The 26,459-nt window shown below is 43.7% G+C and overlaps 1 protein-coding gene across 1 annotated transcript; it reads left to right on the top strand.

Annotated features, from left to right (window-relative positions):
• Nucleotides 1–878: 878 nt before the first annotated feature.
• On the top strand, nucleotides 879–24,689 carry LOC129667733 (serpin A9-like). The gene is given in 6 exon segments (XM_055595429.1): nucleotides 879–1,048; nucleotides 1,050–1,267; nucleotides 7,504–7,783; nucleotides 7,826–7,833; nucleotides 23,566–23,708; nucleotides 24,473–24,689. Coding segments are annotated over 6 exon segments (993 nt in total). The 5' UTR covers nucleotides 879–893; the 3' UTR covers nucleotides 24,662–24,689.
• Nucleotides 24,690–26,459: the final 1,770 nt, after the last annotated feature.

Below are 26,459 nucleotides of genomic sequence, written 5' to 3'. Positions count from 1 at the left end.
TGTCTCTGTCTGTCAATTCTTCGCCGAAACCATGTCTTCCTGTCCAAAGCCTTGTTCTCCCGAGGACAACGGGAGCCCGACTGGGCTGGTCCGTGGCACTTGGAGTTCATGGCAATCTTTCTGCCCTCGCTGCACTCCTTGCTCCAGCGATGGTGTATGCCTGCCACCTTTTTAGGCAGAGCCTCACTATGTAGCCCTGGCTGGCCTGGATCTTGCTGTGTAGACCAAGTTGACCACAGCCACACAGAGATCCACCTGCTTCTGCTTCTATGTCCCAAATACTGGAACTACAGGTTTTTGGTTTTGGTTTTGGTTTTGGTTTTTTTTTTGGTGTGGGGGGACAGTGTCTCATATAGCCTAGGCTGTACTTGAGCCCCTATGTAACAGAAGATAACCTTGAGTTTCAGATCTTTCTACTTCTACCTCCCAGTAGTGCCTGGGTTCCAGGCATTTGCCACCATCCCCAGTTTTTGTGTGAGATGGAACCCCAAGTCTTAGCACATGCTAGGTAAATAGGCAGCTTCAAAGGGCTGGAAGTCACTTCTGACTTTAAGAATCAGGATTTTGGTCCTCATGTTTGTAAGGCAACATGCTTTCACTTTCCCTATGGTTTAAGGCATAAATAGAGGAATAAGAAACAGCAAAAAGCCTGGAGGTTGGGCTGGAACCCTGAGTGGCATCCCAGTTAGCATATAACCTTGCCTGTGACCCTGTGCCAAGTTACACAACCACGCCCTCATGAGGCCCTATTGCTCACTGTAGGATCAGAACATACACAGCAGTGACTTGGTAAGATATCTGAGAGCCTCACACGAGCCTCCATGGAGGCTGGTCCAGGAAAGCCAGGTCAGAATGTCCTTTTTTCTCCTGTGAGTATCTCTACTTCCCTGGCCATGCTGTCCCTGGGAGCCCACTCAGCCACCAAGAGGCAAATCCTCCAGAGCCTTAGCTTCATGCACATGCCAGAGCTCACCATCCACCTGGGCTTCGAGCAACTGGTCCGATCGCTGAATGTGTGTCACAAAGACTGGGACTTGTGGATGGGCAGTCTTCATGAGGAAGGAGCTGCAGCTTCAGGCCAGTTTTCTGGACAGGGCCAAGAGGCTTTATGTAACAAATGTCTTTTCTGAAGACTTCTCAAACACTGTCACTTCTCAGGCCAGGATCAACAGTTATGTGGAGGAGACCAGAGGGAAGGTGGTAGATGTCATCCAAGACCTTGACTCTCAGACAGCCTTGGTCCTGGTGAACCACATCTTCTTTAAAGGTGAGGATGTCTTTCTCTTTTCTTCATTTCTCTTTTCCCCTCTCTCCTTCCTTCTTTATTTACTTGAGTGTTTGTTTGTTTCTTGAGTCAGGGTCTTATGTATTCTAAGAGGGTCTCCATCATGCTATGTAGCTGAGGATGACCTTGAACTTTTGATTCTCCTGCCTCCACCTCCTTAAAGCTGGGATTATAGGTGTGTTCGCCACGCCCTGTTGATGCATTGAGGCCTGAACCCAGGGATTTGCTACCAACAGAAACACAACCCCAACCCACCCCTGATTTACATTTTTTTGGTGTTGTGTAGTCAAGGAAACAGGTGTGTAAAACAAGCCCTAGAGAACTCAGAGTGTGCCTGAGTTCTCCTCAGCTTTGCAAGTAGCTACCTGTACACCCTTAATTGTCTTCTGCTCCTTCTCTCCAGCTGCCATTCATTAGTTAACACTGGGCCTTGTTCATCTCTGTGTTAGCATGAACCAAGGGCCTATCCTAGAAGTCTGGCTGATGCTGCGCTCAGCCAGGCAGCCTCCCAAAACATCCTCTGGGACTCTTTAGGAGAAAAGAACTTGCAATTTACCACCAGCAGCTGTCTGACTTCCCCCAGCAAACTCCATAGCAGTGACACAAGGGTCCCTGACTGGTCAGTTAAAAAGCCATCCCAATGGTGAGAACAGTTTCAAAAGTTTGGAAAGTGTGCCCAAGCTGGTTTGTCCCTCACATCTGTCTAGACTTTTACTGTACATAAGGACATTGTAACAAGTGGCATCACTCTGGAGCCCAGTGAGCACCAGCATTGAAGCTACATGGCTCTGAATGTGGCTTCTACCTCTGCCCTCTCTTGTTCCACAGTCCTAAGTGTGTTCCTGTACAAGATCTGCCAAGGACTAAGTGCCCACTCTATGCTGGGAGATGCCGCTTGGCTGGCCGATCACTGAGCACACACAGCCTCACAGGGCTGTGCCTGAAGCCGAGTCTTCAGAGCTGTATGTGCCACTGTGCTGTGGTCCCCTCCCTCCTCTCCCGCCTTTCTATTGTGCTTTTTTCCCCTCCATCCATCCTCCCATTCGCCCAACCACCAGTTCATCCATGCTTTCATCCACACACCCATTTCTCTATTTCCCAATCCAATCCACCCATTTATCTAGCCCTTTACCCACACATCCTCCAAACACAGGAAAACACAGAAAAACAGGTTTATTTAGAATGAAAGTTCATGCACACAGCATAAGACCATTTCAAAGTGTCTAAGTCAGTGCCTTTGGTCACTGGCATCTTCACCAAAGCTGTGCTGGGTTGGAAGTATGGACAAGCTGGTGGCTATCACATATCTCTGTCTAGAGCAGTGCTTCTCAACCTCTGGGTCATGACCCTTTCTCTGGGTTTGCATATTTGATACCCTGTATATCAAATATTTACTTACAATTCGTAATGGTAGCAAAATCCATGAGGTGGCAGCAAAATGATTCTACCGTTGGAACTCACCGCAACATGAGGAACTGCATTAAGGGTCACAGCAGTAGGAAGGTTGAGAGCCACCACTCTCATCCTTTGCTGTTCACAAGAACAGTGAATTAAAAGGACACTATTCTAAAGTTAAAATGAGCATCAGCTTTGAAAACAGATTTCAGCTGCTCTCTGTAACTTCACAACACACTTTCCTCCTCAGAAGGACCCCCGCAAGAAAAGGAGCTTTTCCCCCACTCCTGTCCTTCCCCCTGGAGGCTCTATGTCTCTGCAACTTGCCTATTTAGACATTTCTAATAAAGTAAATGAAACAATAGGTGTGCTCAAGTTTCACCTGTACTGTCTGGCACCCCACTCAGTCATTTTCTCCTTTCTGCACTTTCCCTTTATTTTCTAGTCTTTGTTCTTATTAGTTATTTGGTGCTGAGAATAAAAGCCAGGATGTTGCTCCTTGCGTGCATGGATCCAAACACAGGAGCTAACTTCCTGCCCTCACTCACTATAGCTGAAACAAATACTGTTATGTGGACAATGCAACAGTCAGTACATCTGTGCGTCAGATTATGGACATTGGGACTGATGCTACTTTGGGCTACTCTGAAGGTTCTTGTGAACATTTAGTGAGCGTGCATTTTGTGTAGATGTAATTTTGAGCCTTTCAAATGGGCACCCAGGAGAGAGACTGCTGCTCCATGTGATAATCCATTCTCAACTGTTAAAGAGTTAGGAGCTATGCCCACAAGGATCCAGTTTTTTTCATATTCTCACTACTATTTTTTTTCTAAATTTCAGTTTATTTGTGTGTGTGTGTGTCTAATTCACAAAACAACATACAGGACTGGTTCTGTTCTTACATCACCAGAGATTGAACTCATGTTACCAGGTTTGGCTGGTGGCATCTTTATACACTGAGCCATTTCACCATCCCTAGTATTTCTTAAAGTCTATCTTTGTGATGACAGCCATGGTGCTGGGCAGTGGAAACTCATTATGGTTTTCCTCTGTATTCCCTAATGACTAAAGGCGTTTACCACCTTTCCTTGGGCTTATTGTCTCTATAAATACTATATCCCTGGACAGTACAATTTTAAGTTGGTTCTCTCGGTCTCCACTTTCAGCTACAGAGCTGAATATATTCATATTGATATAGTATACAGGTGTCATTTCACTATATTTTCTGTGTATTCTGTGTGCTTTTCTGCCTCAATGTCTCCATATTGCCATCTAGTATGTCAAAATATTTTCTACTTGACAATTTCCTAGTTTTCAATTCCTTTTTCTTTCATCATCACTTCAGTTACTTTCCTAGTTGTTAACATGGGGATTCCAATTAACATGTAATTGTAATGTAATTCGTGTTAATATCAATCATTATTCCAACAGTTATAACCATTTTTCTCAGTAGTTATTCATGCCACTTTGATATCATTGCATATATTTCTACACATGCATGCCCACCAATACAGATTTGTTATGATCAATTTATTTTGTTTTAATTATGTTATGATCAAGTTATTTATGTATATGAGTGTTTTGTCTTTATGTATGTAGGCCACATGTGTGCCATGCCTGTAGAAGCCAGAAGTGGGTGTCAGATCCCCCAGAACTGGAGTTATATTCATTTGTGAGCTGTCACGTAGGTGCTGGGATGGAACTTGGGTCCTCTGCAGGGTTAATCAGTGTTCTTAACAGCTGAGCCATCTCTCCAGCCTCATAATCACTTTACAGGATGCCTTTTCCCTGAAGAAAACATAACAGAAAAACCTCATGCCCTCCTGCTTTAGATTTCTTCTGTGTTTAGACAGAGGGTCTCACTCTTCAATCAAGAATTTGCATTCTTGATCAAACTGGCCTTGAACTTGCGGCAATCCTCCTGCCTCTGCCCCCAAGTGCTGGAATTATAAGTGTGTGCCACCATATCCACCTCCAAAATACTTACATTGTTTTCATGTTTAACAGCATAATTTCCTTAGCAAAGGTCTATTATTTGTTTGTATGAATCCATGTTACTAACTCATTCCAATCTGAGAGGTTCCAGTAGCACTGATAAAATCTCATTTGTTTTTGTTTCATCCAACCACTGTTCAATCCTTATATTTTCTGGTAAGAAAACCATCTGTTAACCTTATTGAAGCCACCTGAATTGTGACATTTCTCGGGAAGTTTTTTCTTTGCCTTTTGACTGATTACGGTATGTCTAAGTATGGAACTTGCTAACTGTATCAAAAGGTTTTTATAAACCAAGTTTTGCGAACTTCTGAATGTTACTTCTTCCCATAACCACAGTCTCTTTTTTTCTTCCTCTCGCCTCCTTTTGGGAGTCCCATGGAGTGTGGATTGCTGTGCTTGATGGTGTATCGCAGGTGTTTGGTGTGTTGTTCATTTTCCTCCATCTTCTTTCTCGGTGTTCCTCATATTACAGACTTAACCACCACATTTTCTAGCTCAGTGGTTACCATCTTCCGTAAGTTCTAATCTGTGTGGAGTCTCTCTAGTGACATCTTTATTTCCGTGATTTTCCAACTCTAGACTATACATGATGACTTCAAATCATTTCTCTCATTGCAGGTAGATGCTTATTTAAATAGAGTATCCTTTAGCTGTTGGAGCATGTTCAGAACACTTAATTTGGGCCATACCTGGTTTTCCGTAGCAACACTTTCATTAACCGCTCCTCACCCCTTAAAGATCGGGTATACTTTCTTGTTTCTTTTCATACTCCATTTTTTGTTTGTTTTCTTTAAAATAGTTTATTATTTATTTTTAGTTATGTGCACGCACGTGTGTACCTTGTGATAAGTATTTATACACAGTGCAGTTGCCTACAGAGTCCAGAAAAGAACATCAGATCCCCTGGAACTGGAGCTACAGGTGGATATAATTTGGGAGCTGAACTGGGTCCTCTGAAGGAGTAGTGAGTGCTCTTAACCTCAGAGCCATCTCTCTCGCCCATTTGTATGTTTTCAGCCCAACATTGTAAATAATGTAAATTAATTCCCCCCATCTAGAGGGTTTGTCCTTTTTGGTCATTGTGGTAATTGTTTCCTGCTTCTTCCGAATGAATTCTTAAAAATCGCAGATGTCTTTTTGGCTGGAAGATCTCCCAGTCTTTGCAGAGGACCGCTGGAGGCATATCGTAACTTGCTGTCTATATGGCTAAATTGTCTATAATTTTGTCTATGAGGCAAAGCAGTCTCTAATTTTTACTCACCCTTCATTTTCTGTTTGCACACCCCAAGGCCAGCTGTCAGCAAGAAGTCTGAAATGCCCAGGTATTTCCCAAGCTGCCTATAGCTTTACTCATCTGTGGGGCCTCTGCGTGTCTGAGATATTCTGGAAGTTTCCAAACCTCCTGTACACACTTGATTCTTTAGACATCTATTTCTTTATATCTCTGTTGTCTTATCTGTTATCCACCCTTCAGACAGCCAAGAAGTGAGGACACTTGTCTGTAACTGCATTTGAAATGCACTCCCACACCGCCAGGGAAAAGGCATTAGGCACCGGAGGATGCCTCAATCAGTTGTGTGAGGGGGGTCTTTGGGGACCCCATGCAGGTCACACCGTGACAGTTTTGGGGAGAATGAGACGTTGAAGGCACCCCTTCCCCCAGTTCTGTTCCTCTCCCGCTGTTTGCGCTAATGCAGTCTACAATACTTCTAGTCACTGCTGAGCTGGAGACTAAAGGAAGAGACTAGTGCCAGTAAGGGTGTCACAAAGTTCGCCATAGGCATAAAGATTCGGCCATATGTCTTGAATGACCTCTGCTTGCATCACCACAGCTGACTGGGACCATGTCTAGGGAAGGGTGGTAATGTAGAAGGATTTACTCTTATCATTTAACTGACAGGACCTCCCTCCTCTCCTCTCGGTTAGTCCTCTTAATCTTTGTGGTTAGTGGCGTCTCAACTGTTAAGTACTGCCTGAGGTGTTTCAGAGTTCTGCCTGCCACTACCTTGGCAAATGTCCCCAGGGAACTGATATTTGCCTTGCCTCAACTCCAAGTCAGATTAGATACTGATGGCTTTTATAAGTCATTCATTTGGTATTTCAGGAAGCAGATCAGACAAAGGCAATTCTTTGGGGATGAATGAGTCTGTGGCTGTTGAAGTTTTGAGGTACGTTCATAGTGTATGTTGTGTATATGTGACAGTGTGTGTAAGCAGAGGTGTGTGGTGTATTTGTGTGTATGCAAGTGCATGTGTGTTATGTGGGGGTGTGGTATATGGAGTATATTTGTGTGTGGATTTGTGTGTGTGTGATATGTGGTATGTATATGTGTATACATATATGGTATATACATATATGTGGTATAAAGGGTGTGTTTGTTATGTATATATGGGTGTGGTGTGAGTGTGTGTGGTGCATGTGTTCCTGTCTTTGTGTTCATGTGTGCATGTGTGTGTGTGTGTGTGTGGAGGGAGTGTATGGTGTGGTATGATGTGGTGTATAGGGTGTTTGTATAGTATGGGGTGTGGTATGGTGTGTATGTGGAATGTACTGTTATATGTGTGTGTGTGGTGTGTATGTGTTATATATGTGTAGTGTGTGTGTGTGTGTGTGTGTGTGTGTGTGTGTGTGTGTGTGTACGTGAGTGGGTATGGGGATTTAAGTCTGGGCCTCACAATGTTAGTCATGGTTGTGTTTTTGGAGACTCGAGTTTCCAGAGGTCCTTATCTCCCTGCTCTGCCTGTCTTTGTCTGGCAGGATGCAGGGATGTAAAGCCCCCTCTTCCTTTGCACTGACCTAAGCCCTCTCATCTTTCTACATGCTAGCCAACTGGACACAGCCCTTCAGCGCTGCAAACACAAACAAGAGCTTTCCATTCCTCCTGAGCAAGGGCGGCACTGTGCCTGTCCCCATGATTCACCAGACGGAGTTTTTTGCTTTCGGAGTGGACAGAGAGCTGGGCTGCACCATGCTGCAGATGGACTACAGGGGCGATGCCGTGGCTTTCTTCATCCTCCTGGGCAAGGGCAAGGGCAAGATGTGGCATCTGGAGAAGAGTCTGTCAGCCAGGAAGCTGAGAAAGTGGAGCCTCTCACTCCAGAAAAGGTGAGCACCGCTCTCCTTTTGCTAGGAGCTGTTCATCTAAAGATGGGTTGGTGGAGGGCTGGTATGTGTAAGCAGCCATTCAGGTGTAAGTCCCATGGACCTCTACTGCCTGCGGGACGGTGAGTGTGGTAATGTGTGCAAGCAGTACCACACGAATGTCGCCATCACCTAGTACAACAGTGTCAACAACAATCTTTTCCTTCCCTCTCTGCAGAAGGAAACAGGCTCCTTGAGGGTGAGTGGATGTGTTAGTTACTTTTCTGTCACTGTAGCAAAACACCATGATGAAAGGCAACTTGAGGAGGAAAGAATACTTTGACTTAAGGTTGCAGAGGGATAAGGGTCCATCTTGGTGGGGAGTCACGGCAGCAAATGGTAGGCATGGCGACAGGTGCAGGGTGCTCAGGGATTATGTCTTCAAACATAAGCATGAAGTCCACTCTCTGCTCACCCATCAATCACAACAGAGAACCACCCTTAGTAATCCAGCTCTTTCTCCCCTTGAGCCTCACAAAAGGAAACCCCAAACAGTAATTGGAGCCTTTGGATATCCCCTCTCATGGGACCCACTACCAATCACAGTAGAGGCAAAGCTTTAAATGCTAGAAGCCCACCCCACAGTGATGTATTTCCTCCAGCCAGGCTGTACTTCCTGATAAACTTTACAAGCACACCGCCAACTCCCCAAGTGTTCCGATGTCTGTGCCTGTGGAGGACATTTCTCACTCATACCACCACAGTGAATCACCCAAGGCTGCACACGCGAAGCTATTATGTCCAAGGGGAGAGTTCACTCTGGAAGGCAAGGTGATATTGAGTTCCATGAAATTAGTTTTGTGCAAGTAAGCAAGCCAACCAACTGAAGTCTTGGTGCTCACTTGTAGAATGAGGGTCACAGTGTCACTGCATCTCTGAAGTAAGAGGTTGCTGAAGCAGCCTTACCACTAGAAAGTGGTAGGGAGTGACTGGGACATAGGAAATGCCTAATAAACTCCAGGGAACAGCAATGTTAGCTCTGTAGAAGCTATAGAGACTATGAGGACATTAATCCAATGATACAGGAGATTATTTCTTTCTAGTCTCTTTGCATGATTTCCTTGACATCTTCCTCATCCCCAGAGATGAACTTTCTCTGGTGGGAGGCTCCTTAACATAGCAGGCTGGTGCTTTGGGGCTAGGATCTGGGGACTCCTCTGGAAAGTCACTAGCAGTGCTAGAGAAAGCAGACTCTCCAAAAATGTCACATGGAAGCAGAAATCCAGCAGGCGTTCAATGAGTTCCTAAGGAGAAGCTAAAAGAATGGGGGAGACAAAAGACACAAAGAATGAGAGCAAGTCTATAATTGATCCAGCTCTCATTTATTTGAAATTTTTTACACAACTATACAGGGAGAAGGCAGGAAGGGAAAATGTGTCAGCAAAATAGTTTACAAAAGATAACAGGGTGATTGATTATGATGCAGAATACCACAAGAATGTTTACTGAAAGAGATACTACAAGAATGTCAGCTAAGATATCTCAAAATGTCTAGCCTGACAAACAGATGTTTCATAACTTCTGGAAACATAAATCTCTCACCCACGACCTTGTTGCAGCTGTTGGTAACTTTCCACTAGCTGGCCTTGGCTCCTGGCATCTCCTCCCTTTCTCAAATAACTTAAGAGGCTAGCATGTAGGTTATGAATATGAGATCTTTTGAAGACAGTGGGCATTTAACCAAAGGGGGGAAATAGTGACCTGATCCTCACCAGGTGTTTTGCAGGCCTTTTTGGGTGTCTTTTTAGGGAGGACAGGAAGACTCCATCCACACCTGAGGGCATCCCCAGCAGGTTGTGGTTAGGGGTGATCAGGCACCAACCTCTATGCAATCAGGTTTGCTTCTCGGGGAACTCAGAAGCAGACAATTGGTTCCTTCCCCCACGGTACCTCATCCTACACCCCTGTGGTGCCCATGCCACATCAGGCAAGCATTTATCTGAGTTTCATTCTGTTCTCATGAGAGCCAAATGCAAACAATCAAGACCCATGTGATAGACTGTTACCAGTCTTCCTCAGGCTCAGATAAGCCTCAGTTAGCCAAATCAAGTCTGTGATAATGAACTTGTATGGATTTAGATACCAGGGAGTCAATTTGCTGTTTTACAAGGCTAGTAAGTCTTTTAATGGCCCATTGGGCCAAAAGATATGAGGAGAAGGAAGCCTACTGTGGGTCCAAAGATTAAAAGGAAGAGAGTGGTGAGCCAGGGAGAGGTTGAAAACCAATTATGAAACCAACTTTCCTCTTGTTCTCTCTGTCTTTTTCTCCTTTCTAAGCCCTCTCTAACTTTACCCATGCAGTCTTTCACAACCCCAGAATAGTCCATGTAAAAACAACACTCTTCCTTGAGGGCAACACATAAGCAGTCATCTTGACTGGAGAGGTCTTCTTTGACATCATTATTATTGTCAGGAGAAAACTCTTCATCCACTTGTCACACCAGGCATTCCAGTAGCCATCAAGCTGCATCATTTTCCTGTGAAAAAACACAGACAGATCCTCGTCCCCATATGAATAGAGGGTCAGGTCCATGCCATTGATTTGTTAAAGGATTCTTCCACTTTACTTTAGCAAAAGTTTTTTGTTGTTGTTGTTGTTTTGTTTGTTTGTTTCTGTATGCAAAAATCTATCTGCTGAAGATTTACCATGCTTATCCAATTTTTTTAAAAATTCAGAATGAAAAGAACATGATTAAGATGATTCTTAGGTGTCCAGAGGAGTGGCTCCCCCTTCTTTGTTTTTTTGCAAGTAAATCTTAATTATTCAGTGCGCATGCGCTAGCGTGCCTTGTCCTTGAGGATTGTAAGGTATTCCAGTTATATGAGAAACTTGAAACTGTTGGCAAAATCTTTTAAAAGATTTGCTAGTATATCCTGTTCCATTGTCAGTTTTTAAATTGCTTAGGAACTCCTAGAACATTAAAAGCCTGTAGACAATGAACAATAACATTTTTTGCAGCTTCTCCTGGTTGAGGAGTGGCAAAAATAAATCCAGAATAGGTATCAATGCAAACATGTGCATATTTTAATTTTCCAAATTCAGGAATATGAGTAATATCCATTTGCCAAATCTGATTTGGAACCAGTCCTTTAATATTGACTCCCAAATGAGGAACAGGCTGAAATTGAGGACAAGTACTGCAAGCCTTGACTATATTATGGGCCTGTTCCTTAGTCAACCCATATTTAAGTCTCAAGGTTTGACTATTAAGATGATGCATGTTATGGGCATCCTGGGCTGTTTTTAATTGTAAGCAATAAACTTTGGTGGCTTTATCTGCCAATGCATTTCCTTCAGACAGAGGTCCTGGCAAATTAAAATGAGCCCTCAAATGTCCTATAAAAAAGGGAAAGTTTTTTTCTTGTATCAAATTTTGAATTTGTATGAGTCTCTGGGAAGTTCCCTGTGTTCAAATTATCTTGTTCTGTTGCTCTGCTTGTGGAGTTCCCATCCCCTCCAGCTCTTACTATTTCCCACTTCTTACATAAAATTCCATTCACTCTGCCCACCAGTTGGCCATCAGGCTCAGCATCTGCTTTGACAGTCTATACTGCAGAGGCTTTCAGAGGCCCTCTGTGGCAGGTTTCAAGGTTGTTTCCTGTTTTCTTCTGGCTTTCAGAGGCCCTCTGTAGCAGGTTCCGAGGTTGTTTCCTATTTTCTTTTTCTTCTGATGTCCATCCTCTTTGTACATAGTAATGGGAAGAAGGACTGCCTCTGACATAATCTGATTGGCCTGCTCTTTGATCACTCCCCCTGAGGGGGGAGCAGCCTTACCAGGCCATGGTAGAGGACAATGCAGCCAATTTTGATGAGAACTGATAGACTAAGATCAGAAAGGAGAGGAGAACCTCCCCTATCAGTGGACTTGGGGAGTGGCATGCATGCAGAAGGGGGAGGGAGGGTGGGATCGGGAGGGGAGGAGGGGGGGGCTTATGGGGGGATACAAAATAAATAAAGTGTAATTAATAAAAAATTTTAAAAAAGAAAAAAAATTTGAATTTGTAAAACTAAAATTCCAGCAGGAGAAGATGTCTGAATTTGACCTGCAGTCTCTAACCTAGGCAAAGACTGAGCTACATTCGCACTATCTGTAAAATGTTCAAAGATTGCTTATTAAAACTTTGAAACACAGCCAATACTGCTGATAACTCTGCTATTTGTGCAGATATGCTAGACACTTGAAAATACATTGTGTTTCTTTCATAAGCATAGGCAGCAACACCAGATAATGAAACATCAGTAAATACCATTAAAGTATCAACAGTTGGGCTAACTTTTGTTTTAAATGGAAAAACTATAGGTTGCACGTATAAAAACTGAATTAATTTGAATTCTTGTGGCTCAACAGGTTGGACTCTGTCATAATAAGCTTACATATGTTAAAATGCCATATTTATCAGATCTCTGGCAAGTCTGAGAGGCAGTATATTTGAGTTGCTCTTTGTCTACCTTTATTATCTGCTCTAAACTGCATCCTATAAAACAAGATGTTATAATCTCTAATTTTGGCATATTTTTTGAATATATGTTTTAGAACCAAATTTTAGGTAGATCTATATAGGCAAACTTTATGGTTATCCATTTTAAATTTAACCTTAAAAAAAAAAAACTAAACAAAGAGACTAGGTAAAACTCAATCTTGTACTCAACTATAATCTTTAACAGAACTTTAAATCTGCTCTTTTTAAACTAAAATCAAAGCAAAACTTTTAATTAAATATAATTTATAAAGGGGCTAGCAAATCTTATTAATCCTATCATGTTGTATTAAAACTTAACAGCAAAAAATTAAAGAACAAAAGTTTGATTTAGTATTAAACAGAAAACTAAACGTAGCCTGCAGCCCTCAGCAAAAATAAACTATTCTGGCCATACCAAATCTATAGGCCAGAAAGAAACAGCATTAAATCATTTATTTAGGTACTGGCAGCCAGACATATATTTTATATAATGGTTAACAATGATCTGAATATAACCCTGCATAGCCCTGGGCTAACATGGAGATGTAGTCTTTTTTTATCCTGTAAAAGAGCATAAGCAAACATTTTGCATTGAAGAATCTTCAGCCTTTTTAAATGAAGAACAAGATATTTTATAGGTTTTTTTTTTACATGATATATTGTAAAACTACAGTTTTTGTTTAATTGGCTTAAACAGCTTGGCTTGGCTTTACTTTGTAAAATTAATAAAATAAATACCAAGGTCTTTTGACCCCCCCCAAGGGTTGAGAAACTGTTTTCAAGTTTTTTGTTAGACTATCCAAGGGTTATTATTTTAAAATACCTGATGATTTAACTCTGATGGTCCAGGACCAAACTCAGAGGTGTTGATTTAAACTGTCTCATGTCCAAAAATATTAATATCATCAGTGAGATTTTAAAATATCATCAGTTCAAGTCCATAGATAAACACATAAACACATAGAGACATAGCTAAGGAACATAGAAATCCTACATTGTCACCTTGGAGTAACCAGAATACCCAGATACCAGGACTTGACTGGCCCCTACCAGACACAAGTCCAGAAGGAGTGGACCCCTCATGGGCTTGCTCCACAGCTTCCAGATGGAGAGCGGGCTCCAGCAGCCCTCTTTTCACACAGAATATGATCCCAGTGACCCTCTCGCCTGGTCCCAAAAGGAGTAGAGTCTTTATAGGCCCCTTCCCCAGGAATTGGAGCATCCCCCAGATTTTCTTGACCAGATTGGAAAATCTCCAAGTTTCTCCAGACCTCGAGAGCAAACCAAAACCAAAAACCAAAACAGACAGCCAGCAGACAAAAACAAAACACAGAGACAAAGACAAAAAACAACTGCAGTACCTGCTTTTTAAACATTTAAATATTTTTTTAAAACCTGTTTTTGTAATATTAAAGCATCTACTTTAGGAGTGAAATCATAAAGCATATTTATAATTTCAAAAGTCAAAACCAGACATTAAAATTTCTCTCAGAGAACAGTTATCTCTTCCTGCAGTGATCCCGTGCCACCTATACATAGCAGGGAAAGCCACTGGGGCAGAGGGCGCAGGAAGCTAGTCTGCATTATGAGAGTTGGCAGCATTTTTTTTTCTGACTCTGTTTTATACTCATTATCTAGAGCTTGTCTCCTAAATTATTTTCTGCTCTCAAATTACACAAATCTGTTTGAGCTCCTTTATGAACATTTGAAATAACCTTAGAAGTACTTTTTTTTTTTCTGCCTGTTTGGCTGCTCTAATTTTTCAAGTAACTCTTTAGCTTGTGAGATTCCTTTTTCTTTACCCTCACTCCTCGTGTCTTGAGGGACTCCTTGGGACCCTGTAAGAATAACTCATGCTTACTCAGTTCTTGTCCCATAATTCATCATTCTGACTTACCTCAATGGATCAGACTCACAGATGGGCGGCTCTGTGGAGATCTCAATGCATGATCTTCAATCACTTCCCCTGTGGACACATGAGATCCTATGAAGGGGGGGCACAAAGAATGACGTTCAATTTGCTCCACGTGCCTCAGGTTTTTGTTGGGCGCCAAGATGCCCCATCCAGCCCGAGTTCAGCGGGTTCCTAAGGAGGGGCGAAATGAATAGGATGGAAACAAGAGACACGAAGAATGAGAGCAAGTCTATCATCTGATCTAGCTCTCGTTTATTTGAAAAATTTCACACAACTTTATAGGGAGAAGGCAGGAAGGGAAAATGTGTCAGCAAATTAGTTTACAAAACATAACAGGGTGGCTGATGAAGCAAAATACCACAAGAATGTTTACTGAAAGAGATACTACAAGAATGTCAGCTAAGATATCTCAAAATGTCTAGCCTGATGAACAGATGTCTCATAAGTTCCGGAAACATAAATCTCTCACCCATGACCTTGTTGCAGCTGTCAGTAACTTTCCACTAACTGACCTTGGCTCTCGGCAGATGGTGGTGGTTTATACAGCAGGTGAACATCTGCATTGAACCCGTGGATAGAAAAGTATTTGAGGTGCTCAAAATGTTTGTCCTTAGTGATAACTGAACTCCCAGTTACCAGTGAGCATGCTGCCTCTGATAAGAAGCTACCAGAAAAATCGCTGTCAAGATTTCCATTTATAACCCAAGTTACCTTTCTGTGAGTATATAACAATTGTGTAAAATGTTCTCCGGCACAATAGGGATGGTAGCTGTCAGCATCTGTTATGTGGAAATTCTGAGTCCTACTCTAGACCTGAGTTATCCTCACCAAAGTCCCTGGGCAGCCTGAAAGGCTTGTAGTTGGCCCCCTGTGCACATGAAAAACCAAGAGGCTGGGTCACCACCTCACTGGCTAAGATCTCCTCTCATGTGCCCTCTCAGCAGGCAAGTGGGAGAAGCCATTCAAGCCAAAGCACACTGGGGAACCTGACTTCCATGTGGACAAGTCCACCATGGTGAAGGTGCCCATTATGAACTGCCTGGGCATGTTTGATGTGCATCACTGGGACACTCTGTCCAGATGGGTGCTGCTGTTAAATTACCTGGGCAACACCACTGCCATCTTCATCCTGCCTGATGAGGGCAAGGTGCAGCACCTGGAGCAAACGCTCACCAAGGAACACATTTGCAAGTTCCTGCTAAACAGGTACACAAGGTGAGTTCACAGACAGATGTTGTCCCCTGAGTGTCCCAAAGAACAGAAAGCTCTTGCAAAGGGGTGGCCTCTGTCGCAGGGCCACAGTTAGGTGCACAATCTTGGACTAAAATAACCCTTCAGATAGTGCCAGGCAGTGTCTGGGGAGGGACAGCACTGAGGAGGGAAGAGAAAGCCCAGACCCTGCTTTGGAGGGACTTCCACCCCCAGAGAATACAGCATACTCTAACCCAGAGCCTGGAGCTGGAACATCAGTGTACTAGCACATGTTGTGGCTGAACTGAGAACCAAGGCTAGTCTCAAACCCTGGCCACAGGTAGAGAATGAAGATGGTGGCGCCAGGAGGACACTGTGTCTGAGGAACGGGACAGCACTGTTGGCACAGTGACCAGGAGACTGAACCCAGGGACCTAAAACACCAGCGTTCGTGATTGCCAGGTGAGAGGAAAGCCTACGGTGTGGAAATTAATTCGGACCGACCTCAGGTCACCCAGTCAATAACCCAGTCAATAAATGATAAAGGTCCTAGGAACCGCGGGCGCACCCACCGCTCGAGATCAGCGCACACAGCCTCCTGCGGCATCCCCAGCTGCCATGCAGGACAGGGACACACAGCCTCTGGCCCAGAGTGAGGCACCAAGCCTCCGACCTAGAGCAGAGCCCTTAGTTGCCAGCCCAAAGAGGCGTGCACAGCCTCTGGCCCAGAAGGGGACACACACTGCCAGCCCAGATCAGAGTGTAGAGCCTCTGGGCCAAAGCAGTGCCCTCAGCCGCCATCCCATACCCGGGGGCACAGTGTCTGGACTACAGCGGCACCCGTAGCCACCATCCCAGACAGTGACACACAGCTTCCAGCCTAGAGTGAGGCGCCCAGCCTCCAGACCAGAGAGGAGCCCTCAGTTGCCAGCCTAGAGAGGAGTGCATAGCCTCCAAACCAGAGCTGCGCCTCCAGGCGCCAACTCAACCTAGGCGCACATTCTCCAGGCCCAGAGCAGAGCACTCAGCCTCTGGCCCAGAGACTTGCTGGGTGCTCCTCTCACCTTCCCAAACAGAAATGTGTGCCCCAGGATACCAGACTGAGTTTCCCTGTTGGGAGAAAACCCCACAGCTAGGGAATCAGCAGGATCTTCAAGAGGGCTGTACCTGGAAAACAGTGTAACAACAGCATCTCACTAAATTCAGAACAAGAAACCCAGCAGCAGGGCAGCTGTCTTGAGAACTTCTATGGGTGAGAGGAGAGACTCCCTGACTAACAAAGACCACCGCTACTATTCAGGTCTATACACCTGAGGTGAACAGTGGCAATTCCTGAGAAACACTGGCCATACAGTGACCATACCCAAAAAGCAGAGGAGGCCTCCTTCAGGAAAAATCATCTTCCGGCCAAGGGGATTCTCTCTACCTCAGGACTCCTGGAGGCACAGAAACTAATAGCCATCACCTAAAACAGCCCAATGGGTAGAAGCCAGTGTAAAAGCTCAACCAACAAAAGACAGAGCAATATGGCATCTTCAGAACCCATCCATCCAGGGGCGAGCAGCCCTGGACAACCCAACTTAATAGAAAATCAAGAAGATGACCTTACATCTATGCTGTTGAAGAGGATAATAGAGGAAACAAATAAAGTACGTAAAGAATTAGAGAAAGGTAAAACCAAACATATCATGGCATTCCATAAAGAAATGGAGGAAGTTAAAAACAAGCAGATTGTGGCTGTGAAGAAATAATGGAAGATGCAGCCAAACAGTTTGCGGCCTTCAGAGAAGAAATAATTAAATCACTAAAAGAAACAGAGTTGAAGGAACTAAAAGAAAAACAGGAAAATACAATCAGACAGGTGAAGGAAGTAGACAAAACAACTCAAGATCTGAAGATAGAATTGGAAAAATTAAAGAAAACACAAATGGAGGAAGAATAATGGAGAGGAAGAATTTAGGGAAGAAAGCAGGAACTACAGAGGTAAGCATAACCAATAGACTACAAGAGATGGAAGAAAGAATCTCAGGTGTAGAAGATACAATGGAAGAAATCGATGTATCTGTCAAAGAAAATGTTAAATCCAAAAAATTCCTGACACAGACAATCCAAGAAATCCAAGACAATATGAAAAGACAAAACCTAAGAATAATAGGAATAGAGGAAAGAGAAGATTCCCTTCTCCAAGTCTCAGAAAATATTTTCAACAAAATCATTGAAGAAAATTTCCCCAAGTTAAAGGAGAGGCCAATAAGAATACAAGAGGCCTACAGAACACTGAACAAATTTGACCAGAAAAGAAAATCCTCCCGCCACATAACAATCAAAACAGTAAGTATACAGAACAAAGAAAAAATACTAAAAGCTGCAAGGGAAAAAGGCCAATTAACATATAATGGCAAACCTATTAGAATCACACCTGAATTTTCAACAAAGACTATAAAAGCCAGAAGGGCCTGGATGGATATCATGCAGACCCTAAGAGAACACAGATGTCAGCCCAGGCTACTATACCCTGCAAAACTCTCAGTCCTCATAGACGGAAAAACAAGATATTCAACAACAAAAACAAATTTCAACAATACCTACAAACAAATCCAGCGTTACAGAAGACACTGGAAGGGAAAATACAACCCAAGAAAATTAGCTACTTTCAAGAAAACACAGGAAATAATTAACCTTACTACAGTAAAACAAAAAGCAACCAAGCATACAAACTTAAGCCAAAATCAAAATCAAAGGACTTAACAGCCACTGGTCATTAATCTCTCTCAACATCAATGGACTCAACTCTCCAATAAAAAGTCACAGACTAACAGAATGGATATGTAAACAAAACCCAGCAATCTGTTGCATACAAGAAACACACCTAAGACACAAAGATAGACATTACCTGAGGGTAAAGGGTTGGAAGATGACTTTCCAAGCAAACGGACCCAAGAAGGAAACAGAAGTAACCATTCTAATATCTGATAAAATAGACTTTCAACCAAAATTAATCAAAAGAGATGGGGAAGGACACTTCATACTCATCAAAAGAAAATTCCACCAGGAAGACATCACAATCCTGAACATCTATGCCCCAAATACAAGAGCACCCACATTTGTAAAAGAAACATTGATAAAACTTAAACCACATATAGATCCCCACATATTAATAATGGGAGACTTCAACACCTCACTCTCAACAAAGGACAGGTCAACAAAACAGAAATTAAACAAAGAAATAATGTCTCTAACAGAGGTCATGAATCAAATAGACCTAACAGACATTTACAGAACCTTCCACCAAACACAAAAGAATTTACCTTCTTCTCAGCACCTCATGGAACCTTCTGGAAAATAGACCATATAGTTGGTCACAAAGCAAGCCTCAACAGATACAAGAAGATTGAAATAACCCCTTGTATCTTGTCTGATCACCATGGAATAAAGCTGAACCTCAATAACAACAGAAATAGCAAAAGCCTACACACACATGGAAACTGAACAACTCTTTACTAAATGACAGCTGGGTCAGGGAAGAAATATAGAAAGAAATTAAAGTCTTCCTAGAACTCAATAAAAATGAAGACACAACATACCCAAACTTGTGGGACATATTGAAAGCAGTGCTAAGAGGAAAGTTCATGGCACTAAGTGCCTTCAAGAAGAAATTCGAGACAGCTCATTCAAGCAACTTAATGGCTCACTTAAAAACCCTAGAAAAAGAAGAAGCAGACACAGCAAAAAGGAGTAGACGGCTGGAAATAATCAAACTCAGGGCTGAAATCAATCAATTAGAAACAAATAAAACAATTCAAAGAATCAATGAAACCAAGAGCTGGTTCTTTGAGAAAATCAACAAGATCGACAAACCCTTAGCCAAGCTAACTAAAAGGTAGAGAGACACCACCCAAATCAACAAAATCAGAAATGAAAAGGGGAACATAACTACAGACACTGAGGAAATCCAAACAATCATTAGGACTTACTTCAAAAGTCTATATGCCACAAAATTTGAAAATCTAAATGAAATGGACAATTTTCTTGATTGATTTGACTTACCAAAGCTGAATCAGGACAGGTAAATCAATTAAATAGTCCTACATCCCCCAAGGAAATAGAAGCGATCATCGAAAGTCTTCCATCCAAAAAAAGCCCAGGACCAGATGGTTTCAGTGCAGAATTCTACCAGACCTTCAAAAAAGAGCTAACTCCAATTCTCTTCAAACTACTCCACAAAATAGAAACAGAAGAAACATTACCAAACTCATTCTATGAAGCCACAATCACCTTGTACCTAAACCTCACAAAGACTCAACAAAGAAAGAGAATTTCAGGCCAATCTCCCTTATGAACATTGATGCAAAAATACTCAACAAAATACTTGCAAACCAAATACAAGAACACATCAAAGATATTATCCACTATGACCAAGTAGGCTTCATCCCAGGTATGCAGGTGTGGTTCAATATATGGAAATCCATCAATGTGATCCACCATATTAACAAACTGAAAGAAAAACCACATGATAATGTCCCTAGATGCTGAAAAAGCATTTGACAAAATCCAACATTCATTCATGTTTAAAGTATTGGAGAGATCAGGGATACAAGGCACATATATAAACATAGTAAAGGCAATATACAGCAAGCCTATAGCCAACATCAAACTGAACGGAGAGAAACTTAAAGCAATTCCACTGAAATCAGGGACAAGACAAGGCTGCCCACTCTCTCCATATCTCTTCAGCATGGTTCTTGAAGTCCTTGCTAGAGCAATAAGACAGTTGAAGGAGATCAAGGGGATATGGATTGGAAAGGAAGAAGTCAAATTATCACTATTTGCAGATGATATGATAGTATACGTGAGTGACCCCAAAAACTCTACCAGGGAACTCCTACAACTGATAAATACCTTCAGCAAAGTGCCCAGATACAAAATTAACTCAAAAAAATCAGTAGCACTCCTGTATACAAAAGACAAAAGGGCTGAGAAAGAAATTAGGGAAACAACACCCTTCACAATAGGCACAAATGACATAAAGTACCTTGGTGTAACCCTAACCAAACAAGTCAAAGACTTGTATAAAAAAATTTCAAGTCTCTGAAGAAAGAATTAGAAGAAGATATGAGAAGACGGAAAGATCTCCCATGCTTATGGCTTGGCAGGATTAACATCGTAAAAATGGCCATCTTACCAAAAGCAATCTACAGATTTAATGCAATTCCCATCAAATTGCCAACACAATTCTTTACAGACCTGGAAAGAAAAATTCTCAACTTCGTATGGAATAACAAGAAACCCAGAATTGCTAAAACAATCCTCTACAATAAAAGATCTTCTGGAGGTATCACCATCCCTTATCTTAAGCTGTACTATGGAGCAACAGTATTTAAAACTGCATGGTACTGGCATAGAAACAGAATGGTGGATCAATGGAACCGAACAGAAGACCCAGAAATAAACCCACCCACTTATGGACACCTGATTTTTACAAAGATGCCAAAACTATACAATGGAAAAAAGAAAACATCTTCAACAATTGGTGCTGGTCCAACTGGATGTCTACATGTAGAAAAATGCAAATAGATCCGTACTTATCACCCTGCACAAAACTGAAGTCCAAGTGGATCAAAGACCTCAACATAAAACCAGATACATTAAATCGGCTAGAAAAAAAAAGTGGGGAGTACCCTAGAACTCATTGGTACAGGGGACAACTTCCTGAACAGAACACCAACAGCACAGGCTCTAAGATCAACAATCAATAAATGGGACCTCATGAAACTAAAAAGCTTCTGTAAAGCAAAGGACACCATCATCAAAACAAAACGACTGCCTACAGATTGGGAAAGAATCTTCACTAACCTGTTATCTGACAGATGGCTAATATCCAGTATATATAAAGAACTAAAGAAGCTGAAAAGCAGCAAACCAAGTAATCCAATTAAAAAATGGGGAATAGAGCTAAACAGAGAATTCTCTGTAGAGGAATATCGAATGGCAGAGAAACACTTAAAAAAATGCTCAACCTCATTAGCCATCAGGGAAATGCAAATCAAAACAACCCTGAGATTTCACCTTACACTCATCACAATGGCCAAGATGAAAAACTCAAGTGACAATACATGTTGGATAGGTTGTGGAGAAAGGGGAACCCTCCTCCACTGCTGGTGGGAATGTAAACTTGTACAACCACTCTGGAAATCAGTTTGGCGCTTTCTCAAATAGGAATAGCGCTTCCTCAAGATCCAGCCATACTACTGCTAGGCATATATCTAAAAGAGGCTCAAGTACACAGTAAGGACATTTGCTCAACCATGTTTGTATCAGCCTTATTTGTAATAGCCAGAAGCTGGAAACAGCCCAGATGCCCCTCAACTGAAGAAAGGATACAGAAATTGTGGTACATCTACACAATGGAGTATTACTCTGCAATGAAAAATAAGGAAATCATGAAATTTGCAGGTAAATGGTGGGACCTGGAAAGGATCATCCTGAGTGAGCTGTCCCAGAAGCAGAAAGACACACATGGTATATACTCACTCATATAGACTTATAGGATAAACCTACTAAAATCTGTACATCTAAAGAACCTAATCAAGAGAGAGGACCCTGACTAAAATGCTCAATCCCCATCCCGAAAGGCAAAGAGGATGAACATCAGAAGAAGAAGAAGAAGAAGAAGAAGAAGAAGAAGAAGAAGAAGAAGAAGAAGAAGAAGAAGAAGAAGAAGAAGAAGAAGAAAGCAGGAAACAATCTAGGAACCTGCCGCAGAGGGCCTCTGAAAGGCTCTGCCCTTCAGACTATCAAAGCAGATGCTGAGACTTTATGGCCAACTGTTGGGCAGAGTGCATGGAATCTTATGTAAGAAGTGGGAAATAGTAGGTTATGGAGAGGACAGGAATCCCACAAGGAGAGCAACAGAACCAGAAGATTTGAACACAGGGGTCTTCCCAGAGACCCATACTCCAACCAAGTACCAGGCATGGAGATAACCTAGAACCCCTTCGCAGATGTAATCCATGGCAGTTTAGTGTCTAAGTGGGTTACATAGTAATGGGAAGAGTAATGGAAGAGACTGCCTCCGACACAATCTGATTGGCCTGCTCTTTTATCACCTTCCCCTGAGGAGAGAGCAGTCTTACCAGGCCACAGAAGATGACAATGCAGCCACTACTGATGTGATCTGATAGACTAAGATCAGAAGGAAGGAGAGGAGGACCTCCCCTATCAGTGGACTTGGGGAGGGGCATGCATGAAGAAGGAGAAGGGAGGGTGGGATCGGGAGGGGCGGAGGGAGGGGCTTATGGGAGATACAAAGTGAATAAAGTGTAAAAAAAAATCCCTGGCCACAGCTGAGGGTAGAGATCAGGTGGGAAGTTTATAGGGTATTACAGGAGAGCTTCATGCAACACCTTGAGCAAGGAAGAACAGCAATAGAGGTTCCCAGGTAAGTTTGGAGAAGGCCCTGTTCCAGTGTGTCTTCTCAGTGTGGCTTACAGGTCTCCAGGACCCAGCAGTCCTACAGCGAGTTCCACAGGTCAGAGGGCCCGTGCACTCTGAGATCAGGTTCTGCTGTCTTTTGGATGAAGAACCATGAGCCACATGGAATTTCCAGCAGGCCTGAGGTTAGATGTGGGCAGACACTGCTTCCAGCAGGCCTCTGCTTAGGCCCAAGACTCATAAAAGTGTGGGAAACAAGACAAGGTTGAGACCAGGATGTGTCGCAGATTTGGTAAGACCCTATCGAGCCTTTTCTTGTCCTGTAGAAACTGAGAGCTTAGCCTTCACCACGGGAGGGTTAGGGAAATGTCATTCTGCTGCATTGACCTATCTACCCTGGGATTCCCTGGCCCAAGAGAAGGAATTGGCTAAAAGCAGTAGGACACAGTGAGGAACGGACACAGTGAATTCCCTGAATTTGCCTGGAGGGCTTCTCAGAGGAGATGGCTCTTTAGGAGCTTCCAGGAGCTTGAACTTTGAATTCCCACTGATTTCAAATTCCCTTATGCTAGGTGGGGACCAGGTAAAATGAAAGCGCATGAGTACACTTTCAGGTGCTGCTGCTGTGGGTAGCAGCATGTTCAGTGTAAGAACCAGCCAGCAACAATTTCACAACTGGGTGGGTCTCGGCCGAACCTACAAGTCCCATGTAATTGCTTTAACTTTGACTCTTTCCTGCCCACCACAGCCAATGTGCACCTCCCCAAACTGTCCATCTATGGGACCTATAACTTGAAGAAAGTCCTGAGTCCACTGGGCATCACCCAGGTCTTCAGCAATCGGGCCGACCTCTCTGGAATCACAATTGACGCTCCCCTGACACTCAACAAGGTGAAATTATCTGGACCATGGTGTTGTTGTGATGTCCTAGGTGTCTGTAGGGTGTCAAGGTAGCTCAGGTGTCAAGGCTGCAGACAGGGTCCAGGCTGAGCTCTTTCTGAGGACTTTCAGGATTTGCTTGATGTGGTCAGATGTCATCTGGGAGTGTCTTCTTATGCAGATGGAATTATGAGGCCTTCCCTGAAATGCTACCCCAATCCTTTAGTCTCATCATTGTTGGACTCAGTTTATATATATTCACATAGAGATTTAGGCCTCTGGGGACCCCAGATAGTGTCCTGGAATCTACCATCCCTTATTTTAGAGCTACTTGTGAACTGCCAGTTTGGAATTATGAGCTCAGCCAACCAGGCCACTGGTTCAGAGAAACTAAAGGCAGTCCAGAATGAGCAGGATGTTCTTAAGAGTCTGGACGTTGACGGTCATCTTCGGAACCCTCATCACAACATACTCATAGTTACACACTGGGAAGGGGACGCTTGTGCAGAGGACATGATGTTTCCATTCTTGCGCAGCTATGGGCTGCATTCAAGGCCATCAGAGATGGAATCAGGAAGGGAGAATGGAAAGGATGGACCAAGGCAGGCAAAGATTGAGAGACAGTGAGGGCCCTAAGGTGATTACCATGGAAAGGGTGGAGGAGCAGGGGGACATGGAGGGAGACCTGTCCCCTAGTGAAGTCCCTCCTGGATGAGTCCCCAGCCAGGAGTGGCCATCACACCACCTCCAACTTCTCTCTGCTTCTCTCTCCACAGGCTGTGCACAAGGCTATGCTGACCCTCGATGAGAGAGGGACGGAAGCTGCAGGAGCCACGGTTTTAGAAGCCATCTCCATGTCTGTGCCCCCTGACGTGAGCTTTGAGAGACCATTTGCTGTCATAATATGTGATAAACACACTCAGAGCCCACTCTTTGTGGGAAAAGTGGTGAATCCCACACAATAATCACCATTTTCCAAAGCCATCCTTCCTCCTTCCGAACTGGCCCCCAATCCCCCCAAGTGGCATTAAACACAGGCTGGCCCAGCCCATGCCTGAGTGCTACTGCAAATCCTCGACTCTGTGGTTTTTGTGTCTTTTTAGGCCCAGAGTGAGTTGTGTGTCTTGATGTCCCCTCCATCCACGCAAATAGATTGTGGGCAGAGAGCTATGGCTGAGACCTCAGACTCTGGTCCTAGAACCTTCTGCTCTCAAAAACATCTATCATATCCGGAAACCTGGAGGGTCTCATGCTCAAAGACCCACCAAAGTCCACCAAGTGCCTGTGTTCTCTAGCCTCTCACTCTGTCCTCTACCAATGTGGGCTCTCTCCCACTGCCAATGGGACCCTCACAGACCCCCAGAGCTGCCGTTTCAGGAGCCAGCTGCCAGCTTCAGCATGTCTAGGTTTCATCAAAGCAGGATCACATCCCTTCTCATCCCAGCATGTTACGTCACCATGACTGGCCCCTCCATCTTGCCTGGGATTGCCTGAGAATGGCTAGAGGAGATTGCTGGTGAAGACTGTTGTATGACTTTTCCTCAAGAGATATAAACATCTACTCACTGCATTCAGGGTACCAATGATATCACTGCACTCAAGTCTAGCTTGGGGACCCGATGAGTCTACTGGTGGTTACTTACAGGGTGTGGATGACTCACTTCACTGAAAAGCCCCTCCTTCCCCCAGCATGGGTGACAATTCATGATAGCTGCATCCTTGGACTTCCCTGTACAACTTGTAGGCAACCCCACAGAAGAGAGCCTCCTTTCCCAGCTATGGCTAACTGCTTTCGTGTGGTCAGGGAGCGGCTGGTAGGTCAGGGAGGAGCTTACAAATGTTGTAACTTTTATAGGCTTCCTGAGCCTTGTTCTCTATGCTGTCATATATGAGCCTTTCTTCATATGGAGGGATACACATCAAACACCCCCCCCCCGTGAGAGAGTTATTCAGTTAAAGCAAGTAGCCACACGACCAAGCCCTTCCTCCATGGAGCTGCAACAGGAACCCAACCTGCTCCTGGAGGTTTCTGGCCTGGCCAGGTGTTCAGGAGAGGGGCTCACCCAGCTCTTAGAAGCAGCGCCTACCCCAGTGAGCAGTTTGAGCATCTCTGGGTCTCAAGCGCATAGGCCTACCAGGCCTGATTCTACTTATTCTGTGTCCCCCATCTTCATCCTCAGTCATAGGACCACGGTCTGTGGATGGCTCCAGATGGTCATCGCAGGGGCTCCTATGCTATGGGGCTAGCCAAGTTTACTCTGGCCCAATTACTTCAATTTCTCTGGCCCAATCGAAGCTATCAGCAGAGTTGTTGGACGGAATAGGTGCACTAGGCTTGTTCCTCCACAGGCCGGGATCCCTTGACTCTGGGACCAGTGAAAAGGAAACACAGAAGCAGGCTCAGGGTAGGGTGACACAGTAACATAACCTCCCTCTGTGCAACATGGCCCTGTTAATGTCAGGCTACTGTGGCACTTCAGCCGGGTGGGGGGCGGGGGTAGGGCTTATTCCTGGCTAAATGGAGAGGATACTTTACCACGCTGATTCAGGTGAACTGGAATTTGCAGTTTTCAGGAGAAACTAGCTCTGGAACCATTCCCGTTCCGTCAGTTTTACCTTGATTATTTGTACTTATGGTAACGGATGCCATTTTGGTCTGCTCCCCTTTCCCAGAGCTCCTGTGTAGGAAGGAACGTGGGCCAAACCCATATATTTTTTGTTGTTGTTGTTGTTGTTAATAATCTACAAAGCCAGTGACAGACA

The sequence above is a fragment of the Psammomys obesus genome, unplaced genomic scaffold (genome assembly GCF_907164565.1).
Source record: "Psammomys obesus unplaced genomic scaffold, mPsaObe1.curated_primary_1811, whole genome shotgun sequence".
Lineage (NCBI taxonomy): Eukaryota > Metazoa > Chordata > Mammalia > Rodentia > Muridae > Psammomys > Psammomys obesus.
The sequence above is the reverse complement of the archived record's forward strand: the minus strand, read 5'-3'. Positions and strand labels throughout refer to the sequence as shown.